The sequence below is a fragment of the Rhinopithecus roxellana genome, chromosome 11, assembly GCF_007565055.1.
Source record: "Rhinopithecus roxellana isolate Shanxi Qingling chromosome 11, ASM756505v1, whole genome shotgun sequence".
Taxonomy (NCBI): domain Eukaryota; kingdom Metazoa; phylum Chordata; class Mammalia; order Primates; family Cercopithecidae; genus Rhinopithecus; species Rhinopithecus roxellana.
The window spans coordinates 11,572,567-11,592,829 of record NC_044559.1 but is presented as its reverse complement, the minus strand read 5'-3'; the positions used below and the strand labels follow the sequence as shown (position 1 = coordinate 11,592,829).

At 43.5% G+C, this 20,263-nt stretch overlaps 1 protein-coding gene across 3 annotated transcripts in view; it reads left to right on the top strand.

Moving 5' to 3' along the window:
- SH2D4B (SH2 domain containing 4B) overlaps positions 1–19,970 on the top strand; it is a 107,622-nt gene extending 87,652 nt beyond the window's left edge. For 2 of the 3 annotated variants that reach the window (XM_030940290.1, XM_030940289.1), the window contains exons 7-8: positions 7,412–7,632; positions 17,520–19,970. In XM_030940290.1, coding sequence (XP_030796150.1) covers positions 7,412–7,632; positions 17,520–17,612 — 314 coding nt within the window. In that variant the 3' untranslated portion in view covers positions 17,613–19,970. The remainder of the gene's footprint in view (positions 1–7,411; positions 7,633–17,519) is intronic. The other variant, XM_030940292.1, reaches the window with a different exon arrangement.
- The last annotated feature ends 293 nt before the right edge of the window (positions 19,971–20,263 follow it).

The following is a 20,263-nucleotide window of genomic DNA, read 5'->3' as shown; positions in this document are numbered from 1 at the left end:
GTACAGCCACAGTGCCTGATTCAACAGCTTATGTGGCCTTTATCACCATTGCTCACAGGTAAGCCTTTTATGTTTATATTAAAAAATTCCCATCAGTCTTCATTTCTGTCCATAGTCAGAGCTTCTGGAAGGCAAGAACTGTTTCTCATTCACTGCTGACTCCCAGGTGCCCAGCTTGGGGCCCGGCTTCTAGATGACACTTCATACATATTTATTAAAGGGAGGAAGGAGAAAAGGAAGAAAAGGAAGGAAGTGGGGAGAGAAAATGTTCCTGAAAACTATAGGAGAAACAATGTTTACCATTGTCTGGGAATGAGAACTGGCTCAGAATCAATCTTCAGTTGCATTCTCCAATATTCATTCTAAAATTGTCACCCTGGAGTGTTGGCTGGTTAGGCTGCATCCCTTAGCCAGGCCCACTCATTAGTAGAGTGAGAAAGTTTCAAGGACTCTGACAGTATGCTAGCTCCCTAGCTGGAAGGGGTGAGGTGGGGCCCTCCCCTGTTTCCTCAGCTAGGAGGTTGTAGAGTGCTCAGAAGAAGCAGAGGTGGGTGATGATTCATGCTTATTTCCCAGACACTCTGCAGTTGGCTGAGAGGCAATCCAGGGGGAGAGAGAGATGAGAGGGTGATATGGTTTGGCTGTGTCCCCACCCAAATTTCATCTTGAATTGCCACGTGTTCAGGAGGGACCCAGTGGGAGGTAACTGAATAATGGAAGCAGGTCTTTCCTGTGCTATTCTCGTGATAGCAAATAAGTCTTATGAGATCTGACGGTATTATAAGGGGGAGGTTCCCTACAGAAGCTCCTCTCTTTGCCTGCTGCTGTCCACGTAAGATGTGAGTTCCTCCTTGCCTTCCGCCATGATTGTGAGGCCTCCCCAGCCATGTGGAACTGTAAGTTCGATAAGCTTTTTTAGTTTGACTAGTCTCAGATATGTCTTTATCGGGGGTGTGAAAACGGACTCATACAGAGGGCAAAGTGAATGGGGAAGGAAAACATAGCTTCTCCTTGCAAGCATCCTACACTAATTCTCTTGAGGGGTTGGGTTTTCTGTGGAATGCTGTTTGCTATCCTGAACTATGAGGTTATATTACCTTTGGCTTTGTGCCAAATTGCAATTTTGATTTCTAGGCAAATGTGTTAGGCCATTCTTGCATTGCTATAAATAAATACTCGGCCGGGCACGGTGGCTCATGCCTGTAATCCCAGCACTTTGGGAGGCTGAGGCAGGTGGATCATGAGGTCAGGAGTTTGAGACCAGCTTGACCAACATGGTGAAACTCGGTCTCTACAAAAAATACAAAAATTAGCCAGGCATGGTGGTGCACGCCTGTAATCCCAGCTACTCAGGAGCCTAAGGCAGGAGAATTGCTTGAACCTGGGAGGCGGAGGTTGCAGTGAGTCGAGATCGCGCCACTACACCCCAGCCTGGATGACGGAGAGAGACTCTGTCTCAAAAAAAAAAAAAAAAAAACAAAAAAAAGAAATACCCAAGACTGGGTAATTTATTAATATATAGAAAAGAGTTTTAATAGGCTCCCAGTTCTATAGGCTGTACAGGAAGTATGGCCCTAGCATCAGCTTGGCTTCCAGTGAAGCCTCAGGAAGCTTCCAATCCATGGTGGAAGGCAAAGGAGAAGCCGGCATATCACATGGCGAGAGGGGGAGCAAGAGAGAGAGAGAGAGTGAGGGGGAAGATCCTATAGACTTTTAAACAACCAGATCTCACAAGAAGTCACTCACTATCCTGAGGATAGCATCAAGGGGATGGTGCTAAACCATTTATGAGAAATCATCTCCCACTAGCCCCACCTCCAACACTGCAGATTACAATTCAACATGAGATTTAGAGAGGACACACATCCAAACTATATCAGCAATATCAAAGAGGAGGCAGAATTCACAGAGACCTGGACAGTCTCCCAGAAATGGCCCGGCTAAGTTTATGGCACAGGCTGGGGCCCCCTAGGAGGAAGTCACCTTCAGCAGCCCATGTTTGAGAGAATTGACTGTGTGTGTGTTGGGTTGTGGGGCGTGGAGGACACAGCCTGACAGTCCTATGACCACTGCAGCTACCAGCACCAGGCAGTCTGCAACACTAACACATGTGTAGAATAGTTAGTGCATCCAGTGCAGCTAGTTATATTGTATTATTTATTTTTTGTGATTTTTAAGCACTGTACTAAACATGTTCATGCATTAACTTATTAATTCTCAAACAGCCTTAAGATGTAGCTGTTATATCACTACCACTTAATAGATGGGACATCAAACTTGGTTTCAGAGAGGTTGAAGTCACCTGCTCTTAAGACCACCCATGGAATAAGTCCCTGGGCTATGATTTGTGTCCGTGCTCTTGATCACTGTTCCAGAATCCCTGCCAATGTCCCAGGCATGGAGGATGTAAAGATGAGGTGTCTGTGTCTGTCAGGTCTTCCTTGAAGCAGAAGAGGAAGAGATTGATTGGAGGAAATGCCTGTGAAAGACAAAGAGGGGGAGGGTGTGGGAGAAGGTAGGGAGAGTCTTCAGAACATGGTACACATCTGACACCTGTGGAGGGAGAGAGGGAAGAAGGATGACTGGTGAGGGAGCCTGCTCCTGGAGTGCAGCTCAGAGAACAATCTTGGCCAGGCTGATTGAGAGCCCCAGAGCAAAGACTGCCTGCTCGAGGAGTCCTGCCTTGGGTAGGAATGGTGGCTCTAGCACCCCTGTGCCCTGCCCTTGGCTGGAAGCACCCTGCGGAGAGCATGAACCCATGGAGGATCCTGAAGGGCACGATGCTGCTCCCAGCAACAGGTCTCTGTCTTGGAGGGAGGCCTGGGCAGCTTGCTCCCATGGCAGCCACAGGCCCCAGCCTTGAGCTGCTCACAGCCTATTTACTAATCTACTGTAAGGTTTTGGCAGGATGTTACAAAAACCCAAATATGGGATATCCAAGAGAATCTCCTGGGAGATAAAGGATTTCCTGGTCAGCTGAGCAGGCTGCACACTGAGCAGGGGGACCTGAGGGTTGGGGATAGTTGGGGAGAGCAGAGGATTGATGTGCAGGCACTGCCTTTCTCAGTCAAGCTGTAGGCTTTGTGGGTTTGGCCCAGAGAAGCATGTTTTTCTAATTCAATTACTCAGAAGGTCATCTTTTCCTAACTTGCACAAAGGGTAGAGTGTAGGCTGCCCATAGCCCATGATTCTGGGGAGAGAAGAGGATGGGGCTTTCGGTGAGGAATCAGGGTCAGCTGGAGTGTAGGGGGCTGGGATGTGGCCTCAGTCCAAAGTTGGCTTGTGGGGAGCAGCCAGTACCGAACAGTGCGATGAGCCCAGAGGGGTAGGTTCAGGCGGGGCATAGAGCCTGCTGTCTGCTGTGCCTGAGCCTGGGCTCTGCTGGAAGTCGGGGGAAGCTGCTCAAGGGTATTAGGTGGGTGAGACACATGACATTGTCACTTTGGTGTTACTGGTCATTTTGGCATGTTAAAAAGTCAAGTCTCCAAAATAACATGTGTTGGCAAGTGTTGGAGGAAAGAGACCCTTTGCACATTCTCTTAAAGTATGAAAATACTTAAAAATTAAAAATTAAAATAGAGGCCGGGGGTGGTGGCTCAAGCCTGTAATCCTAGCAGTTTGCGAGGCCGAGACGGGTGGATCACGAGGTCAGGAGATCGAGACCATCCTGGCTAACATGGTGAAACCCTGTCTCTACTAAAAAATACAAAAAACTAGCTGGGCGAGGTGGCGGCGCCTGTAGTCCCAGCAACTCGGGAGGCTGAGGCAGGAGAATGGCGGGAACCCGGGAGGCGGAGCTTACAGTGGGCTGAGATCCGGCCACTGCAGTCCAGCCTGGGTGACAGAGCGAGACTCTGTCTCAAAAAAAAAAAAAAAAAAAAAAATTAAAATAGAAGTACCCCATCATCTCAGCAACCCCATTACTGGATATTTATCCAAAGGATATGAGATCAGTATGTCAAAGACATATCTATACTGCCATGTTGATTGAAGCATTATTCATAATAGCCAAGATAGGGAATCAAGGGAAGTATTTGTTTATTTATTTATTTATTTTGAAATAGGGCCTTACTCTGTTGTCCACTAAGTGGACATGATCGTAGCTCACTGTAGCCTTGAATTCCCAGGCTCATGTGATTCTCTCACCTCAGCCTCCTGAGTAGCTGGGACCACAGGCATGTGCCACCATGCCCAGCTAATTTTTAAAATTTTTGTAGATTCAGGGCCTTGCTATGTTGCGCAGGCTGGTTTTTAATTCCTGGGCTCAAGCGATCCTCCCACCTTGGCCTCCTAAAGTGCTGGTATTATAGGCATGAACCACCACACCAGGCCCAACCTAAGTGTCTATTAATAGTTGAATGGGTAAAGAGATGTGGTATATGTGCACAATGGAATAGTATTTGGCCTTTAAAAAGAATGAAATCCTGTCATTTGTGACGACATGGATGAACCTAGAGGACATTATGCTAAGTGAAGTAAGTCAGGCACAGAAAGACAACTACCTCGGCCCAGCGCGGTGGCTCAAGCCTGTAATTCCAGCACTTTGGGAGGCTGAGACGGGCGGATCACGAGGTCAGGAGATTGAGACCATCCTGGCTAACATGGTGAAACCCCGTCTCTACTAAAAAATACAAAAAACTAGCCGGGCGAGGTGGCAGGCACCTGTAGTCCCAGCTTACTCGGGAGGCTGAGGCAGGAGAATGGTGTAAACCCGGGAGGCAGAGCTTGCAGTGAGCTGAGATCCGGCCACTACACTCCAGCCTGGGCGACAGAGCGAGACTCCGTCTCAAAAAAAAAGAAAGAAAGACAACTACCTCATGATCTCACTTATATGTGGAATCTAAAAACATTGAACTTCCAGAAGCAGAAAGTGGAATGGTGGTTACCAGGGGCTGGGAGAGGCAGGCACTGGGGAGATGTTGGTCAAAGGACATAAAATTTCATTTAGACAGAAGGAATAAGTTCAAGAGATCTATTGTACAGCATGGTAACTACAATTAATGATATATTGTATACTTGAAAATCGCCAAGACAGTTTTTGTTTGTTTGTTTGAGGCAGGATCTTGCTCTGTCACCCAATCTAGAGTGCAGTGGTATGATCACAGATCACTGCAGCCTTGAACTCCTGAGTGTAAATGGTCCTCTTGCCTCAGCCTCCCAAGTGGGTGTGCATCATCATGCCCAAATTATTTTTAAATTTTCTGTGGAGATGGTTGTCTCCACAAAAAGTGTGGAGACAACAACTATGACTATGTTGCCCAGGCTGGTCTTGAACACTGGGCTCAATTGATCCTTCCACCTCGGTCTCCCAAAGTGCTGAGATTATAGGCATGAGCCATTGTACCCAGCCAAGAGGGTAGATTTTTAAGTGTCTTCACCACAAAAAGTAAGTATGTGAGGTAATGCATATGTTAATCTTAAGTAGATTGATTTAGCCATCCCACAGTGCATACATATATCAAAATGTCATGTATACCATAAATATGTACAATTTTTATTTATCAATGAGAAAGTAATAAACATTGCAATAAAGACACTCGTTTAAAAGAAAAAAAAAGTTGAATTGTATTTAATTTGACTGTAGTCTTTCACCCTAGTAACACTCCCCTCCTCTCCAACCCTAGCCCTATCTGTGCCTCAGCTTGAGGTGCTTGGGGTGGGGATGAGGGTGACGTCTTCTGGTCCTTCTTCCTCAGAGGCCCTGGCCCTGCCTCTAGCTCCCCTTACTTATCTCCCTGCTGCAGCCTCTTTTAGGGCCCAGGTGTTCTGGTGTTGGGGCAGGGAGGTAGATGAAGGACAGTGCAGGGAGGTAGGTGAAGGAAGTTTTGAAGGATCCTGGACTTTCCCTTTTGGTCCTCTTTTGGCTGTCACAGCTTTTCTGTATGAAGCCCCCAAGGCCTTTTGGAGGGCAGCACTGGGGTGCATCCTCCTTCTTGCATGGGGCACTGTTTATTTTTCAGGCACCCTGTGGTGACAGGGCTTCTCACTTCCCTCCTTCTCTTACTCTTCCTCCTTTTCTGCTTCTAGAGCTTGACTGGGAAGGGGTGGGTGGCTTAGATGCCTCTTGCTGTAAGTCCTGGTCAAGGAGGAAATAGGTGACCCCTGATTGCACCAACTGTCTTTAAAGGGTAGATCATTTGGCAGTGTGGTTGCCTCTGTGTCCTCTGCCTTGGGCCCAAGGGAAGTCTCGAGTGTGCCCTGTGAGGCCAGAGATTGATGGGAGGGGAGCCTGACTGTGACTGGCTCGGGAGTGGCATTGGGTACTGGGGAGAAGTCACAGGTGTACAGAGCCTCTCAGGGTCGTGGAGATAGGCAGCTCGGCCACTTTATCCCCATGCCTATCACTGACAGTGTGGAAAGGGTAAGTCCATAGGTAAGCAAAGGGACAATGTGTTGCAATTCACCTCTCCTCCAGAATAACAGGTGATAACAGGATTCAGCATCTCCACAGCTATTCTCCATGTATGAAATGAGTTTGAGTCCTTTATTCAACTTGAAAGTCATAACATACCTTTTAAGGATTTGGGTTATGATCATCTAAATGTCAAAGGACATTGGAGATGTTGAGGGCTTGGCTGAAAATTCCATAGCCAGGTTGGCAGAGGTCGGGGGTGGGCGTAACCCAGGTCTTATGGCTTCCCCTCCTCTTCCCACCTACCTGCCTCTGGAACCTGCTCTACATCACCCCTCTTACATCACCCGATAACAGCAGCTCCCTCAGAGCATTTCAGGGGATTGCTACCAGCGTATCAATGACTCCAAGGCCAACTAGACTTCCAAACTGTGATGAAACCACATTGTGTAGGACTGCAAGTCCTTAGAAAGTTTTGATCTTTGAGCTGAAGTGAAGCTTGATTCTATACCCCTATTAAAAAACTTTTTGCCTGGTGTTCACAGGTATTTGGAAGAAGTCTTTTTAGTTTTTAAGGGAAAACCCTGTTTTTAGGTGCTCATTTATGGTGCTAGAGAAATAAGTGAGTTAGTCATCAGCAGCCATTCTGGACTAGTCTTTAAAGCAGGCCTCTTAAGGCTTTTCACAAGCCTGTTGACTTACGTTTATAATCAATAATGCTATAATCACAGCTCACTACTAATTCGTTGCTTACCCAATTAATCCAAATCAGCATGGCTCAATGTGGAGGAAAGCACGCTTAATTCAGGTCCTAGTAGAAACTCTGCCCCCAAGCTCATGGCGGTGGTGCTGGGCCAAGATGCCCTCTCTTTGGAAGGAGGCATGTGCTTGGCCAGCCCTTGGGGCTGTTTCCTTCCTGGCACCCTGGACTGTGTGGATGGCATGTGCACCGAGCCCCAGGGTGAGGGGCAGGGAGGAGTGGAGGATCATGGGGAGGCAGTTGCAGAACCTGCTGTGTTTTTTTTTTTTGTTTTTTTTGTTTTTCCTATTTTAAATCAGGAATTATTAGCCGAGAAGATGCAGAAGATCTCCTGGAGAACATGACTGAGGGAGCGTTCCTGGTCCGGGTCAGTGAGAAAATCTGGGGTTACACCCTCTCCTACCGCCTGCAGAAAGGGTTCAAGCACTTTCTTGTGGATGCCTCTGGAGATTTTTACAGCTTCCTGGGTGTGGATCCCAATCGTCATGCAACGCTCACGGATCTCGTTGATTTCCATAAGGTATCCCTCATAGGGATACTAATCCGGGCGGGTGGTGGGGGCGAAACTGGTGGAAACTCGAGCTGAAGAGAGAGCTAGAGCAAGAGAAGCAAGGCTGCTGGCTCTGGGCTGTGGGGCTGGAAGGTCTCAGAGATGTAGAGCAGTAGGGCAGAAGAGACCAGAGGTTGTTCCCACCAGGCCCTAGGGCCCACTGTTCTGCTCTCTGCTTCACTCTCTGGGGCATGCGGGCACCTCTTACCCTGGTCCTCAGGCCTCTTCTCACCTTGGTTACCTGAGTGCTCCCTCCTATTAACACAAGGACTGGATGATCATCCCTTTCTCGAAGCCTGGGTCTCATCTCCAACTCATTCCCTAGAACGTCTCTCATGAAGACCTCCAAGCCAGGCCTTTAGCAGCTTCTGAGAGTTAGCAGAAGTGCAGTAGGCAACACTGTGATTAGAGAAGCTTTTCCAGTGGTGGAGTTACCGCGTCCCTTATTTGGACTCCAGCTTAACCACTTACTTAGTATATGTGTGACCTTTAGCCAGCACCTTAGGCTCACCAAGCATAAGTGTCCTAGCCAGTCAAATGGATGTAAATAATACTTTAGCTCAGACCCTGTGAACATTAAATGAAGTCAAGTACATAGCAGCACTTTGTGACTGTGAAGTGCTTATGGAAAGTGTTGTTTCTCAGCATTCTTTTTGTTATTTGTCCTCCCGCCATGGACTCTATACTGGGAAAGATGTTGTCTTCCAAGCAGTGTATGTAGTAAGAAGCAACGTTTATGTTCGTGTGGCGGTTGGCATTATTAGTAACTGGGAGAAAGCCAGAGGTGGAATTCAGTGACCTGGAAGGGCAGGACGAAGGATTCCGAGGGGCAGAGTGGTGGTAGCTCAGGCGTCCGACATCTAACCAAGTTTTGCGGGTGTAGATCGTTTCACAGAATGACTTGACGGTCTCACTGGGGTTTTGCTATAATAGGGACTCTTAGGTTTGTATTGCTTTCTCTTCGTCTCTTCATGGAGGTCCCTAGAACTTCAGGGACAGCCCTGGACCTTATGAATAATACCCATGGAGAATCACCCATTCATAGATACTCGGGCACTGGGTGTGGAGTACTGCCTGGAAACTGGACTAACCAGGATCAAGGTCGATTTCTACGTGTTGGGAAGAGCCTTCTAACAAACAGAGGAAAGAGAAAGGGAGGGGATGTGAGGACATTGGCACGTTCTCTGTGTCAAGCACTGACCCTGTTGCTCTGCATCCATGCTCTTATTTAATCTTACCAATAGATCTGTGAGGGAGGCATCTTTTTATTTATTTATTTTATTTCTTATACTTTAAGTTTTAGGATACATGTGCAGAACATGCAGGTTTGTTACATAGGTATACATGTGCCATGTAGGTTTGCTGCACCCATTAACTCGTCATTTACATTAGATATTTCTCCTAATGCTATCCCTACCCCTGCCCCCCACCCCACAACAGGCTCCGGTGTGTAAGGTTCCCCACCCTGTGTCCAAGTGTTCTCATTGTTCAGTTCCCACCTATGAGTGAGAACATGCGGTGTTTGGTTTTCTGTCCTTGTGATAGTTTGTTGAGAATGATGATTTCCAGCTTTATCCATATCCCTGCAAAGTAAATGAACTCATCCTTTTTTATGGTTGCATAGTATTCCATGGTGTATATGTGCCACATTTTCTTAATATAGTCTATCATTGATGTACATTTGGGTTGGTTCCAAGTCTTTGCTATTGTTGAATAGTGCTGCAATAAACATACATGTGCATGTGTCTTTATAGTAGCATGATTTATAGTCCTTTGGGTATATACCCAGTAATAGGATTGCTGGGTCAAATGGTATTTCTAGTTCTAGATCCCAGAGGAACTGGCACACTGTCTTCCACAATGGTTGAACTAGTTTACACTACCACCAACAGTGTAGAAGCGTTCCTATTTCTCCACATCCTCTCCAGCATCTGTTGTTTCCTGACTTTTTAGTGATCACCATTCTAACTGGTGTGAGATGGTATCTCATTGTGGTTTTGATTTGCATTTCTCTGATGACCAGTGATGATGAGCATTTTTTTCATGTGTCTGCTGGCCAAATAAATGTCTTCTTTTGAGAAGTGTCTGTTCATATCCTTTGCCCACTTTTTGATGGGGTTGTTGTTTTCTTGTAAATTTGTTTAAGTTCTTTGTGGATTCTGGATATTAGCCATTTGTCAGATGGGTAGATTGCAAAATTTTTCTCCCATTCTGTAGGTTGTCTGTTCACTCTGATGGTAGTTTTTTTTGCTATGCAGACGCTCTTTAGTTTAATTAGATCCCGTTTGTCTATTTCGGCTTTTGGTGCCATTGCTTTTGGTGTTTTAGTTATGAAGTCCTTGCCCATGCCTATGTCCTGAATGGTTTTGCCTAGCTTTTCTTCTAGAGTTTTTATGGTTTTAGGTCTAACGTTTAAGTCTTTAATCCATCTTGAATTAATTTTTATGTAAGGTGTAAGGAAGGGATCCAGTTTTAGCTTTCTACATATGGCTAGCCAGTTTTCCCAGCACCATTTATTAAATAGGGAATCCTTTCCCCATTTCTTGTTTTTGTCAGGTTTGTCAAAGATCAGATGGTTGTAGATGTGTTGTGTTATTTCTGAGGACTTTGTTCTGTTCCGTTGGTCTATATCTCTGTTTTGGTACCAGTACCATGCTGTTTTGGTTACTGTAGCTTTGTAGTATAGTTTGAAGTCAGGTAGCGTGATGCTTCCAGCTTTGTTCTTTTGCTTAGGATTGTCTTGGCAATGCAGGCTCTTTTTTGGTTCCATATGAACTTTAAAGTAGTTTTTTTCCAATTCTGTGAAGAAAGTCATTGGTAGCTTGATGAGGATGGCATTGAATCTATAAATTACCTTGGGCAGTCTGGCCATTTTCATGATATTGATTTTTCCTATCCATAAGCATGGAATGTTCTTCCATATGTGTCCTCTTTTATTTCGTTGAGCAGTGGTTTGTAGTCTCCTTGAAGAGGTCCTTCACATCCCTTGTAATTTGGATTCTTAGGTATTTTACTCTATTTGAAGCAATTGTGAATGAGAGTTCACTCATGATTTGGCTCTCTGTTTTGTCTGTTGTTGGTGTGTAGGAATGCTTGTGATTTTTGCACATTGATTTTGTATCCTGAGACTTTACTGAAGTTGCTTATCGAATTAAGGAGGTTTTGAACTGAGACGATGGGGTTTTTTTTTCTAAATATACAATCATGTCATCTGCAAACAGGGACAATTTGACTTCCTTTTTTCCTAATTGAATACCCTTTATTTCTTTCTCTTGCCTGACTGCCCTGGCCAGAACTTCCAACACTGTGTTGAATAGGAGTGGTGAGAGAGGGCATCCCTGTCTTGTGCCAGTTTTCAAAGGGAATGCTTCCAGTTTTTGCCCATTCAGTATGATACTGGCTGTGGATTTGTCATAAATAGCTCTTATTATTTTGAGATATGTTCCATCAGTACCTAGTTTATTGAGAGTTTTCAGCATGAAGGGCTGCTGAATTTTGTCGAAGGCCTTTTCTGCATCTATTGAGATAATCATGTGGTTTTTGTCATTGGTTCTGTTTATGTGATGGATTACATTTATTGATTTACATATGTTGAACAAGCCTTGCATCCCAGGGATGAAGCCGACTTGATCATGGTGAATAAGCTTTTTGATGTGCTGCTGGATTCGGTTTGCCAGTATTTTATTGAGGATTTTCACATCAATGTTCATCAGAAATATTAGTCTAAAATTCTCTTTTTTTGTTGTGTCTGTGCCAGGCTTTGGTATCAGGATGACGTTGACCTCATAAAATGAGTTAGGGAGGATTCCCTCTTTTTTTGTTGATTGGAATAGTTTCAGAAGGAATGGTACCAGCTCCTCCTCTTTGTACCTCTGGTACAATTCGGCTGTTAATCCGTCTGGTCCTGAACTTTTTTTGGTTGGTAGGCTATTAATTATTGCCTCAACTTCAGAACCTGTTACTAGTCTATTCAGAGATTCAACTACTTCCTGGTTTAGTCTTGGGAGGGTGTATGTGTCCAGGAGTTTATCCATTTCTTCTAGGTTTTCTAGTTCATTTGCATAGAGGTGTTTATAGTATTCTCTAATGGTTGTTTGTGTTTCTGTGGGATCAGTGTTGATACCCCCTTAATAATTTTTTATTGCATCTATTTGATTCTTTTCTCTTTTCTTCTTTATTAGTCCTGCTAGTGGTCTATCGATTTTGTTGATCTTTTCAGAAAACCAGCTCCTGGATTCATTGATTTTTTGAAGGGATTTTTGTGTCTCTATCTCCATCAGTTCTGCTCTGATCTTAGTTATTTCTTGCCTTCTGCCAGCTTTAGAATTTATTTGCTCTTGCTTCTCTAGTTCTTTTAGTTGTGATGTTAGGGTGTTGGTTTTAGATCTTTTCTGCTTTCTCTTGTGGGCATTTAGTGCTATAAATTTCCCTCTACACACTGCTTTAAATGTGTCCCAGAGATTCTGGTATGTTGTGTCTTTGTTCTCATTGGTTTCAGAGAACATCTTTATTTCTTCCTTCATTTCATTATTTACCCAGTAGTCATTCAGGAGCAGGTTGTTCAGTTTCCATGTAGTTGTGCAGTTTTGAGTGAGTTTCTTAGTCTTGAGTTCTAATTTGATTGCACTGTGGTCTGAGAGAAAGTTTGTTGTGATTTCTGTTCTTTTATGTTTGCTGATGAGTGCTTACTTCCAACTATGTGGTCAATTTTGGAATAAGTGCGATGTGGTGCTGAGAAGAATGTATACTCTGTTGATTTGGGGTGGAGAGTTCTGTAGATGTCTGTTAGGTCTGCTTGGTGCAGAGCTGAGTTCAAATCCTGGATATCCTTGTTAACCTTCTGTCTCGTTGATCTGTCTAATGTTACAGTGGGGTGTTAAAGTCTCCCATTATGATTGTGTGGGAGCCTAAGTTCTTTGTAGATCTCTAAGGACTTGCCTTATGAATCTGCATGCTCCCATATTGGGTGCATATATATTTAGGAGAGTTAGCTCTTCCTGTTGAATTGATCCCTTTACTATTATGTAATGGCCTTCTTTGTCTCTTTTGATCTTTGATGGTTTAAAGTCTGTTTTATCAGAGACAAGGATTGCAACTCCTGCTTTTTTTTTTGCTTTCCATTTGCTTGGTAGATCTTCCTCCATCCCTTTATTTTGAGCCTATGTGTGTCTCTGCACATGAGATGGGTCTCCTGAATACAGCACGTGGATGGGTCTTGACTCTTTATCCAATTTGCCAGTCTGTGTCTTTTAATTGGGGCATTTAGCCCATTTACATTTAAGATTAATACTGTTATGTTTGAATTTGATCCTGTCATTATGATGTTTGCTGGTTATTTTGCTCGTTAGTTGATGAGTTTCTTCCTAGCATTGATGGTCTTTAAAATTTGGCATGTTTTTGCAGTGACTGGTACCGGTTGTTCCTTTCCATGTTTAGTGCTTCCTTCAGGAGCTCTTGTAGGGCAGGCCTGGTGGTGACAAAATCTCTCAGCATTTGCTTGTCTGTAAAGGAGTTTATTTCTCCTTCACTTATGAAGCTTAGTTTGTCTGGATATGAGATTCTGGGTTGAAAATTCTTTTCTTTAAGAATGTTGAATATTGGTCCTCACTCTCTCCTGGCTTGTAAAGAGTTTCTGCTGAGAGATCTGCTATTAGTCTGATGGGCTTCCCTTTGTGGGTAACCTGACCTTTCTCTCTGGCTGCCCTTAACATTTTTTCCTTCATTTCAGCCTTGGTGAATCTGACAATTATGTGTCTTGGGGTTGCTCTTCATGAGGAGTGTCTTTGTGGCATCCTCTGTATTTCCTGAATTTGAATGTTGGCCTGCCTTGCTAGGTTGGGGAAGTTCTCCTGGGTAATATCCTGCAGAGTGTTTTCCAACTTGGTTCCATTCTCCCCATCACTTTCAGGTACACCAATAAAACGTAGATTTGGTCTTCTCATATAGTCCCATATTTCTTGGAGGCTCTGTTTCTTTTTACTCTTTTTTTCTCTAAACTTCTCTTCTCACTTTATTTCATTAATTTGATCTTCAATCACTGATACACTTTCTTCCACTTGATCAAACTGGCTATTGAAAACTTGCACACGTGTCACATAGTTCTCCTGCCATGGGTCTCAGCTCCATCAGGTCATTTAAGGTTTTCTCTACACTATTTATTCTACTTAGCCATTCATCTAATCTTGTTTCAAGGTTTTTTGCTTCCTTGCGATGGGTTCAAACATCCTCCTTTAGCTTGGAGAAGTTTGTTATTACCGACCTTCTGAAGCCTACTTCTGTCAGATCGTCAAAATCATTGTCTGTCCAGCTTTGTTCTGTTGCTGGTAAGGGGCTGCAGTCCTTTGGAGGAGAAGAAGTGCTCTGGTTTTTAGAATTTTCAGCTTTTCTGCTCTGGTTTCTCCCCATCTTTGTGGTTTTATCTACCTTTGGTCTTTGATGTTGGTGACCTACAGATGGGGTTTTGGTGTGGATGTCCTTTTTGTTGATGTTGATGCTATTCCTTTCTGTTTGTTAGTTTTTCTTCTGACAGTCGGGTCCCTCAGTTGCAGGTCTGTTGGAGTTTGCTGGAGGTCCACTCCAGATCCTGTTTACCTAAATATCACCAGTGGAGGCTGCAGCACAGCAAATATTGCAGAACAGCAAATATTGCAGAACAGCAAATATTGCAGAACAGTAAATATTGCTGTATGATCCTTCCTCTGGAAGCTTCATCCCAGAGGGGCACCCGCCTGTATGAGGTGTCAGTCGGCCCCTACTGGGAGGTGTCTTCCAGTTAGGCTACACGGGGGTCAGGGATCCACTTGAGGAGGCAGTCTGTCCATTCTCAGAGCTCAAACACCATGCTGGGAGAACCACTGCTCTCTTCAGAGCTGTCAGACAGGGATGTTTAAGTCTGCAGAAGTTTCTGCTGCCTTTTGTTCAGCTATGCCCTGCCCGCAGAGGTGGACTCTACAGAGGCACCAGGCCTTGCTGAGCTGCAGGGGGCTCTGCCCAGCTCCAGCTTTTCCATCCGCTTTGTTTACCTACTCAAGCCTCCGCAGTGGCAGATGCCTGAGGGAGGCATCTTAGCCCCATTCCACAGATTAGGAAACCAGGGCTAAGTTTTCATGGTTAGGACCAGGAGTTGAGCCTCAGACTGTTTGCCTCTAAAGAATGTACTTTTTCCGGCCGGGCGCGGTGGCTCAAGCCTGTAATCCCAGCACTTTGGGAGGCCGAGACGGGCGGATCACGAGGTCAGGAGATCGAGACCATCCTGGCTAACACGGTGAAACCCCATCTCTACCAAAAATACAAAAACTAGCCGGGCGAGGTGGCGGGCGCCTGTAGTCCCAGCTACTCGGGAGGCTGAGGCAGGAGAATGGCGTAAACCCAGGAGGCGGAGCTTGTAGTGAGCTGAGATCTGGCCACTGCACTCCAGTCCGGGCGACAGAGCGAGACTCCGCCTCAAAAAAAAAAAAAAAAAAAAAAAAAAAAAAAAGGATGTACTTTTTCCACTAAACCACATTGTGTGCTTTTCCTGTATAATAGGAGCTGCTTTAGCAATGATGAGCTCCTTGTCCCTGGAAGTGTTTCAAGCAAAGGATAACTGCCCCTCACTCAGGACAGGTTCCAGAGAAAGGCTAAACCAGAGATGTCTGAAGATCTTTATTCTCTTCCAAATCAAACCTTTGAGACTCGCAATTTCATTTCTAACAGTAAGGAGAAATATCATTTATGCCAATGTGGAGATCTGGTGGCCAACATCTACAAATTAAAATTTCAATTATACAATTAATTCATGATTACATTCTAAGAAAAATCAAGCACAATACAAAGTGAAATCCTCATTCATTTCAAATCTCTATCTCTGTCCTCCACTTTATCAGTTTGCCATGTATCTTATCTAAATATCTCCTGAGCAGTAACATAAAAACTTATGTACATAAGGAAATATATAGTTTTGTTATTTTTCACATAAGTTGTGTAGTTTTTTTTGAGACAAGGTCTTACTCTGTTGCTTAGGCTGGAGTGCAGTGGTGTGATCATAGCTCACTGTAACCCCAATATCCTGGGCTCAAGTGATCCTCCCACCTCAGCTTCCCTAGTAGCTGGGACTACAGGCACGCACCACCACACCCAGCCCGAGTTGTATATTTCCTTACATATAAATGAGTGACTTGATTTTTTAACATGCTTACTAAATAATTGAATGCAGTTTTAAAAAGCATGGTCCCTAAAATGAGGCTGCTGAGTTTTAAATTCTAACTTATGTGTTTGACTTTGGACGACTATTTAGCTTTTGCACCTTAGTTTCCATCTTAGTAAAGTGGGTTTAATAGTAGCACTCAACTCTTCAGGTCACTGTAAGGTTTTAATGAAACATCACTGTGTGAAGTGCTGAAACAATATATCTGACACTTGTAATTTCAGGACATGCTGACTGTCATTCAAATATTTCTATGAGCTCTTCCTATGTTAATCCGTATACCAAACCTTGTAAATGCTGTGTGGTATTCCATGATATGGATGCATATTACAGTTTAATTACCCATTCTCCTTTTGATGGCCACTCTTATCTGGCTTCCGATTTTTTGTGATCTTGAACAGTGCCGCAGAGACTTCCCTGTGTGTGTCACTATGGATACATGTGCAGTATTTCTCTAGGATGGGTCCTGGAACTGGAATTGCTGGAGAGAAGAGTATGCACATTTTAAGTAGGAAAGATCTGCCAGATTGCCCTCCAAAAGTGTGGCGCCAGTTCAGTCTCCTGCCAAAACTATGTGAGGCTGTTTCCCTGCACTGCTGCCAACACTGGGGCCTATCAGTCATTTCATTTTTCTCCATCAGATGGGCAGACACTGAATCTACTGTGGTTTAGTTTGCATTTGTCTGATTACCACTGATGCTGAGGATCTTTTCACACGTTTCATGGCCACTTGGATTTCTTCTGTGAGTCGCCCTTTCATATCCTTTGTCCATTTTTCTATTAGGATGTCTCTTTCTTTTTGATGTGACATTTCTCTCAGCTGCTGAATTGCTCTTTAGTTATGAGCATTCTGCTATTCAGTTCTTCTGAAATTTTTTCCTTTTAATTTAAATGGTCATGCTTTTGGTTTCCAGGTTCTTTAATTGGTTCTTTTTTTTTTAATAATGCCCATTCTCGTTTCATGGATGACTTATTTCTTATTCCGCCGAGGAGAGATTAATGTACATCTCTTAAAGCCTCTTCTGTTTGCTTTATAGACTTGATATTTTCCTGGAAATCATTTCTATTGTTGAGTTCAGCATCTTTCTTTTATGGTTATAATTTTGCTTGAATGCCTATACATTTTAGGCTATGAAGCGATATTCCAACTTTGAATTTTCTGTCTATCATGAGTGAATATAGTTTTGTTTCCTCAAATCCAGTGTCTTCATGCTGTAGGGGTTGGAGCTGACTGTGAGTGGCTCATCTTTTGGGCATGGGACTGTCTGAACTTTTTGGGTCTCTTGGGGCTTCCAAGGAACTGTGTGCATTTCCTCATTCCCCGACTTGCTTGAGGCAAACACCTACTGGAGTCCCTCGACCCTTCCTCAACTTGCTGTAACTGGTGTCCCACATTGACTCCTCTGACAAGCCCCTCCTGCATGTCTTTTGTTTTTCAAGGATTCTTCAATATGTTTCACTTTGTCAATGGCATTTCTTTTTATTTTCTAGTACTTTTTATGAATTCATTTCTTTTTAAAGGCAAATTTTTTAAATGTCATTTCTAGCAATCTGAATGAGGGGAGACAGATGCATATTCTTAGTTTCTCTGTCTTGAACCACTCTCTCTCTCCCATAGATGTGTATTTCCCTGTCTTGATGATAAATGGATTTTCCTTTTTTTCTCTTTTAGGAGGAAATTATCACTGTTTCAGGAGGAGAGTTACTTCAGGAACCCTGCGGACAGAGGGACAGCCCACCAGATTACCATCCATTGTTTGAATAATATTTTTTTCCTTATCAGTTGGATTCCTTTGGGCATACTGTTTTGAACTGAGCTTAAGAACTTCTCAACTCAAATTCTATGGCCTTCTGGAAGATCCACCACTATCCAGAGGAAAAAGTAGATTAATATGTCTCAAGGGATATGACATCTATGGCATAGGGCTACTGGTCTCATCCCAGTGATCAGGACAGAAATTGCTAATAGCTCATGCAACTCTTTCATGAGGAGCTTAGCTATATGACCTTACAAGACAAAGCCTGTTTGTCATGGCTTCCAGAAACTGAGCTTTTACAGTGCGTGGACCATGTTTTAATAATCCAAAATAATTCCAGTGCCGAACCCTAAATTTAACATATGGTAGACATTCAGTAAATGTTTGTTAATGAATGCACATCTTCTAAAAGTTTTCCAACACAAATTGGCAGTGGTTTCTCGTAAATTATTTCCTACTTGCCACTCTATAAAATCATGGCAATAATGGAAGATTATGAAGGATTTCTATGGAGGACATAAATGCTGCATCTTTCATAATCTCCATTATTACCCTATTGATGTTATCATTGGAATTATCTAAGGCGAGCCCCAGTTTCCAGGGCAGCTGATTGACACTGTCCTGCCTTCCTTATTTAACCTCTTCTTTTGTCACTCTCCTCTATCTTTGAATCATATCTTGGCCCTGCTTTTGCAATGGTTTTATGTAATCCTACAGATGTCTTCAAGACCTGGGGTGAGTTATAAATGCAAGAATGATTTTGAGAAATCTGATGTGGCTCTGCTCTCTGGGATGTGGTCCTCTTTATGCAGGTAACTCCAATGATTAGCTCTGTCCTCATTGTCCTTTTAATTCCCTTGTCAACTTAATCTCAGTATGTTCCTTATATTAACAAGAAGACTCACCCAATAACTCCTCAATACCTCTCAGTGATGGTGTCTATTGGTGCATACTTGTGTTCCACAGTTATGGCCATATATACAGAGGTAGTATATGATGAAGAGAAGATTACAGTCTTTACAGTCAAGAAAACTTGGGTTCAGATCCTCACCCTGGACTTATTAGCATTATAATGCTTGCAGCATTGTGTTTGGTGAGAGGGAAATAATGAAGGGACTCTAGGGATGCTAGGGAACAATTTACTTTACTTGGTGGCTGTATCAAACATCTCCTATGCCCCTCTTCTTCTCTTGCCTCACCTGTTCCTTAGATTCTTGGTCACTTCTCTACCACAAGCCACCAGCACTGTAACCAGTTTTGCGTGGGTTCTGCTCTTCCTCCCTATGTTGATCAGTGTCATGTGAGCATAAGCCAGTGGTAGCTTGCCACATATCCTGTCTCCCGTTGCTGCAGAGGCATAAGACAGAAGAGATGGGAAGTGAATGCCCCATGAGGTGAATCTGGGATGAATGGGAGTCACAGGCTGGTAGATCGCTTTTTCCCCCTTCTTCCTCCTGTAGTAACTATTCTGAGAGGCATCTGTTTGAATGGTCTTTTAGAAGATAGTCCTGCAAGATTGGGCAACCAGTCACGATGAAACCATGTGGTGGCTGGATCAGTATGACACCCCCCTGCTCCTGTTTGTTCCTTCTTCTCTGCCTTGCCCTGCTGTCTCCTGTTGCTCTGGGATTGCACTTCTGAATGAAGTAGCAGCTTGTAAGCTTTTGCCACAGGCTCTACCTTTTGGGGAATCCAGGATAAGAACCCATCATAGAGAAGTGTTCAATAATACCAATTTTGCAACTCAGCTCTGTGGCTTTCCCAGGTCTGCCTGTCTCACTGCATGCATAAAGTGAAATGATGGAAGGAACCTCCTTTCTGAACTCTAACATGCCTTAATTGATTATCATTAAAATTATCATTAAAATTGCCTTATTTCTATGGACTCAGAGGAATGATGTTTTAGTTTTGGCTCTCTGATTTACCAACTATGTGACTTTGTCCAAGTCATTTAACTTCAGTAAACCTCAGTATGACTGAAAAGGGAATTTTCTGTATGGCCGTCACTAAGTTTTTTTGCAGGTCAGTTAAATGATAAACATGAAAGCTCTGTCCAAATGAAAAAGGTATTTCTAACAACAACCACAATAACAACAACAATTTAGTGCTTAGCCATGATGTGTTGGGGGATACGATGTGATGATTTTCAAGGTGTTGGAAGAAACTTTTGTTCCAAGAACTAACAGCAGCTTTGAAAGCAGACCAAGATGGGTTGAGGCCCTGAATCCCTGGGCTGTTGTTCCTGTCACCCCTAATTAATATGTGAGAGACAACAGCTGGGTTTTCCATCCCTAACACATTTATTTCATTTTATTTGGGGCCTGCAATTTCTGCATGTCTCATATATTTTAGGTTTTACCTTTTTACCTGGCTTTAAAATAAATCCCTTGTAAGTTGTCCTGCAAATGAAATTACTGTCTGAAAAACTGCAATTTCATCTTGAGAGTTTTATTATGCTAATAAATGTCAGGATTCTCAAATAAAGGAATTGCCTTCTTTTTCCCTCTGAGCCCTACAAATATAATAAAAAACAGTTGGTCAGCTCCAAGACTCAGCAAAGGAAAAATTTACAATCTATAACTAGAAAGAGAAGTTGTAAAAAAAACACTATGGGACTTAATGGAAAATAAATTTCAAGGAATGAAAGGGTAACTTGGGG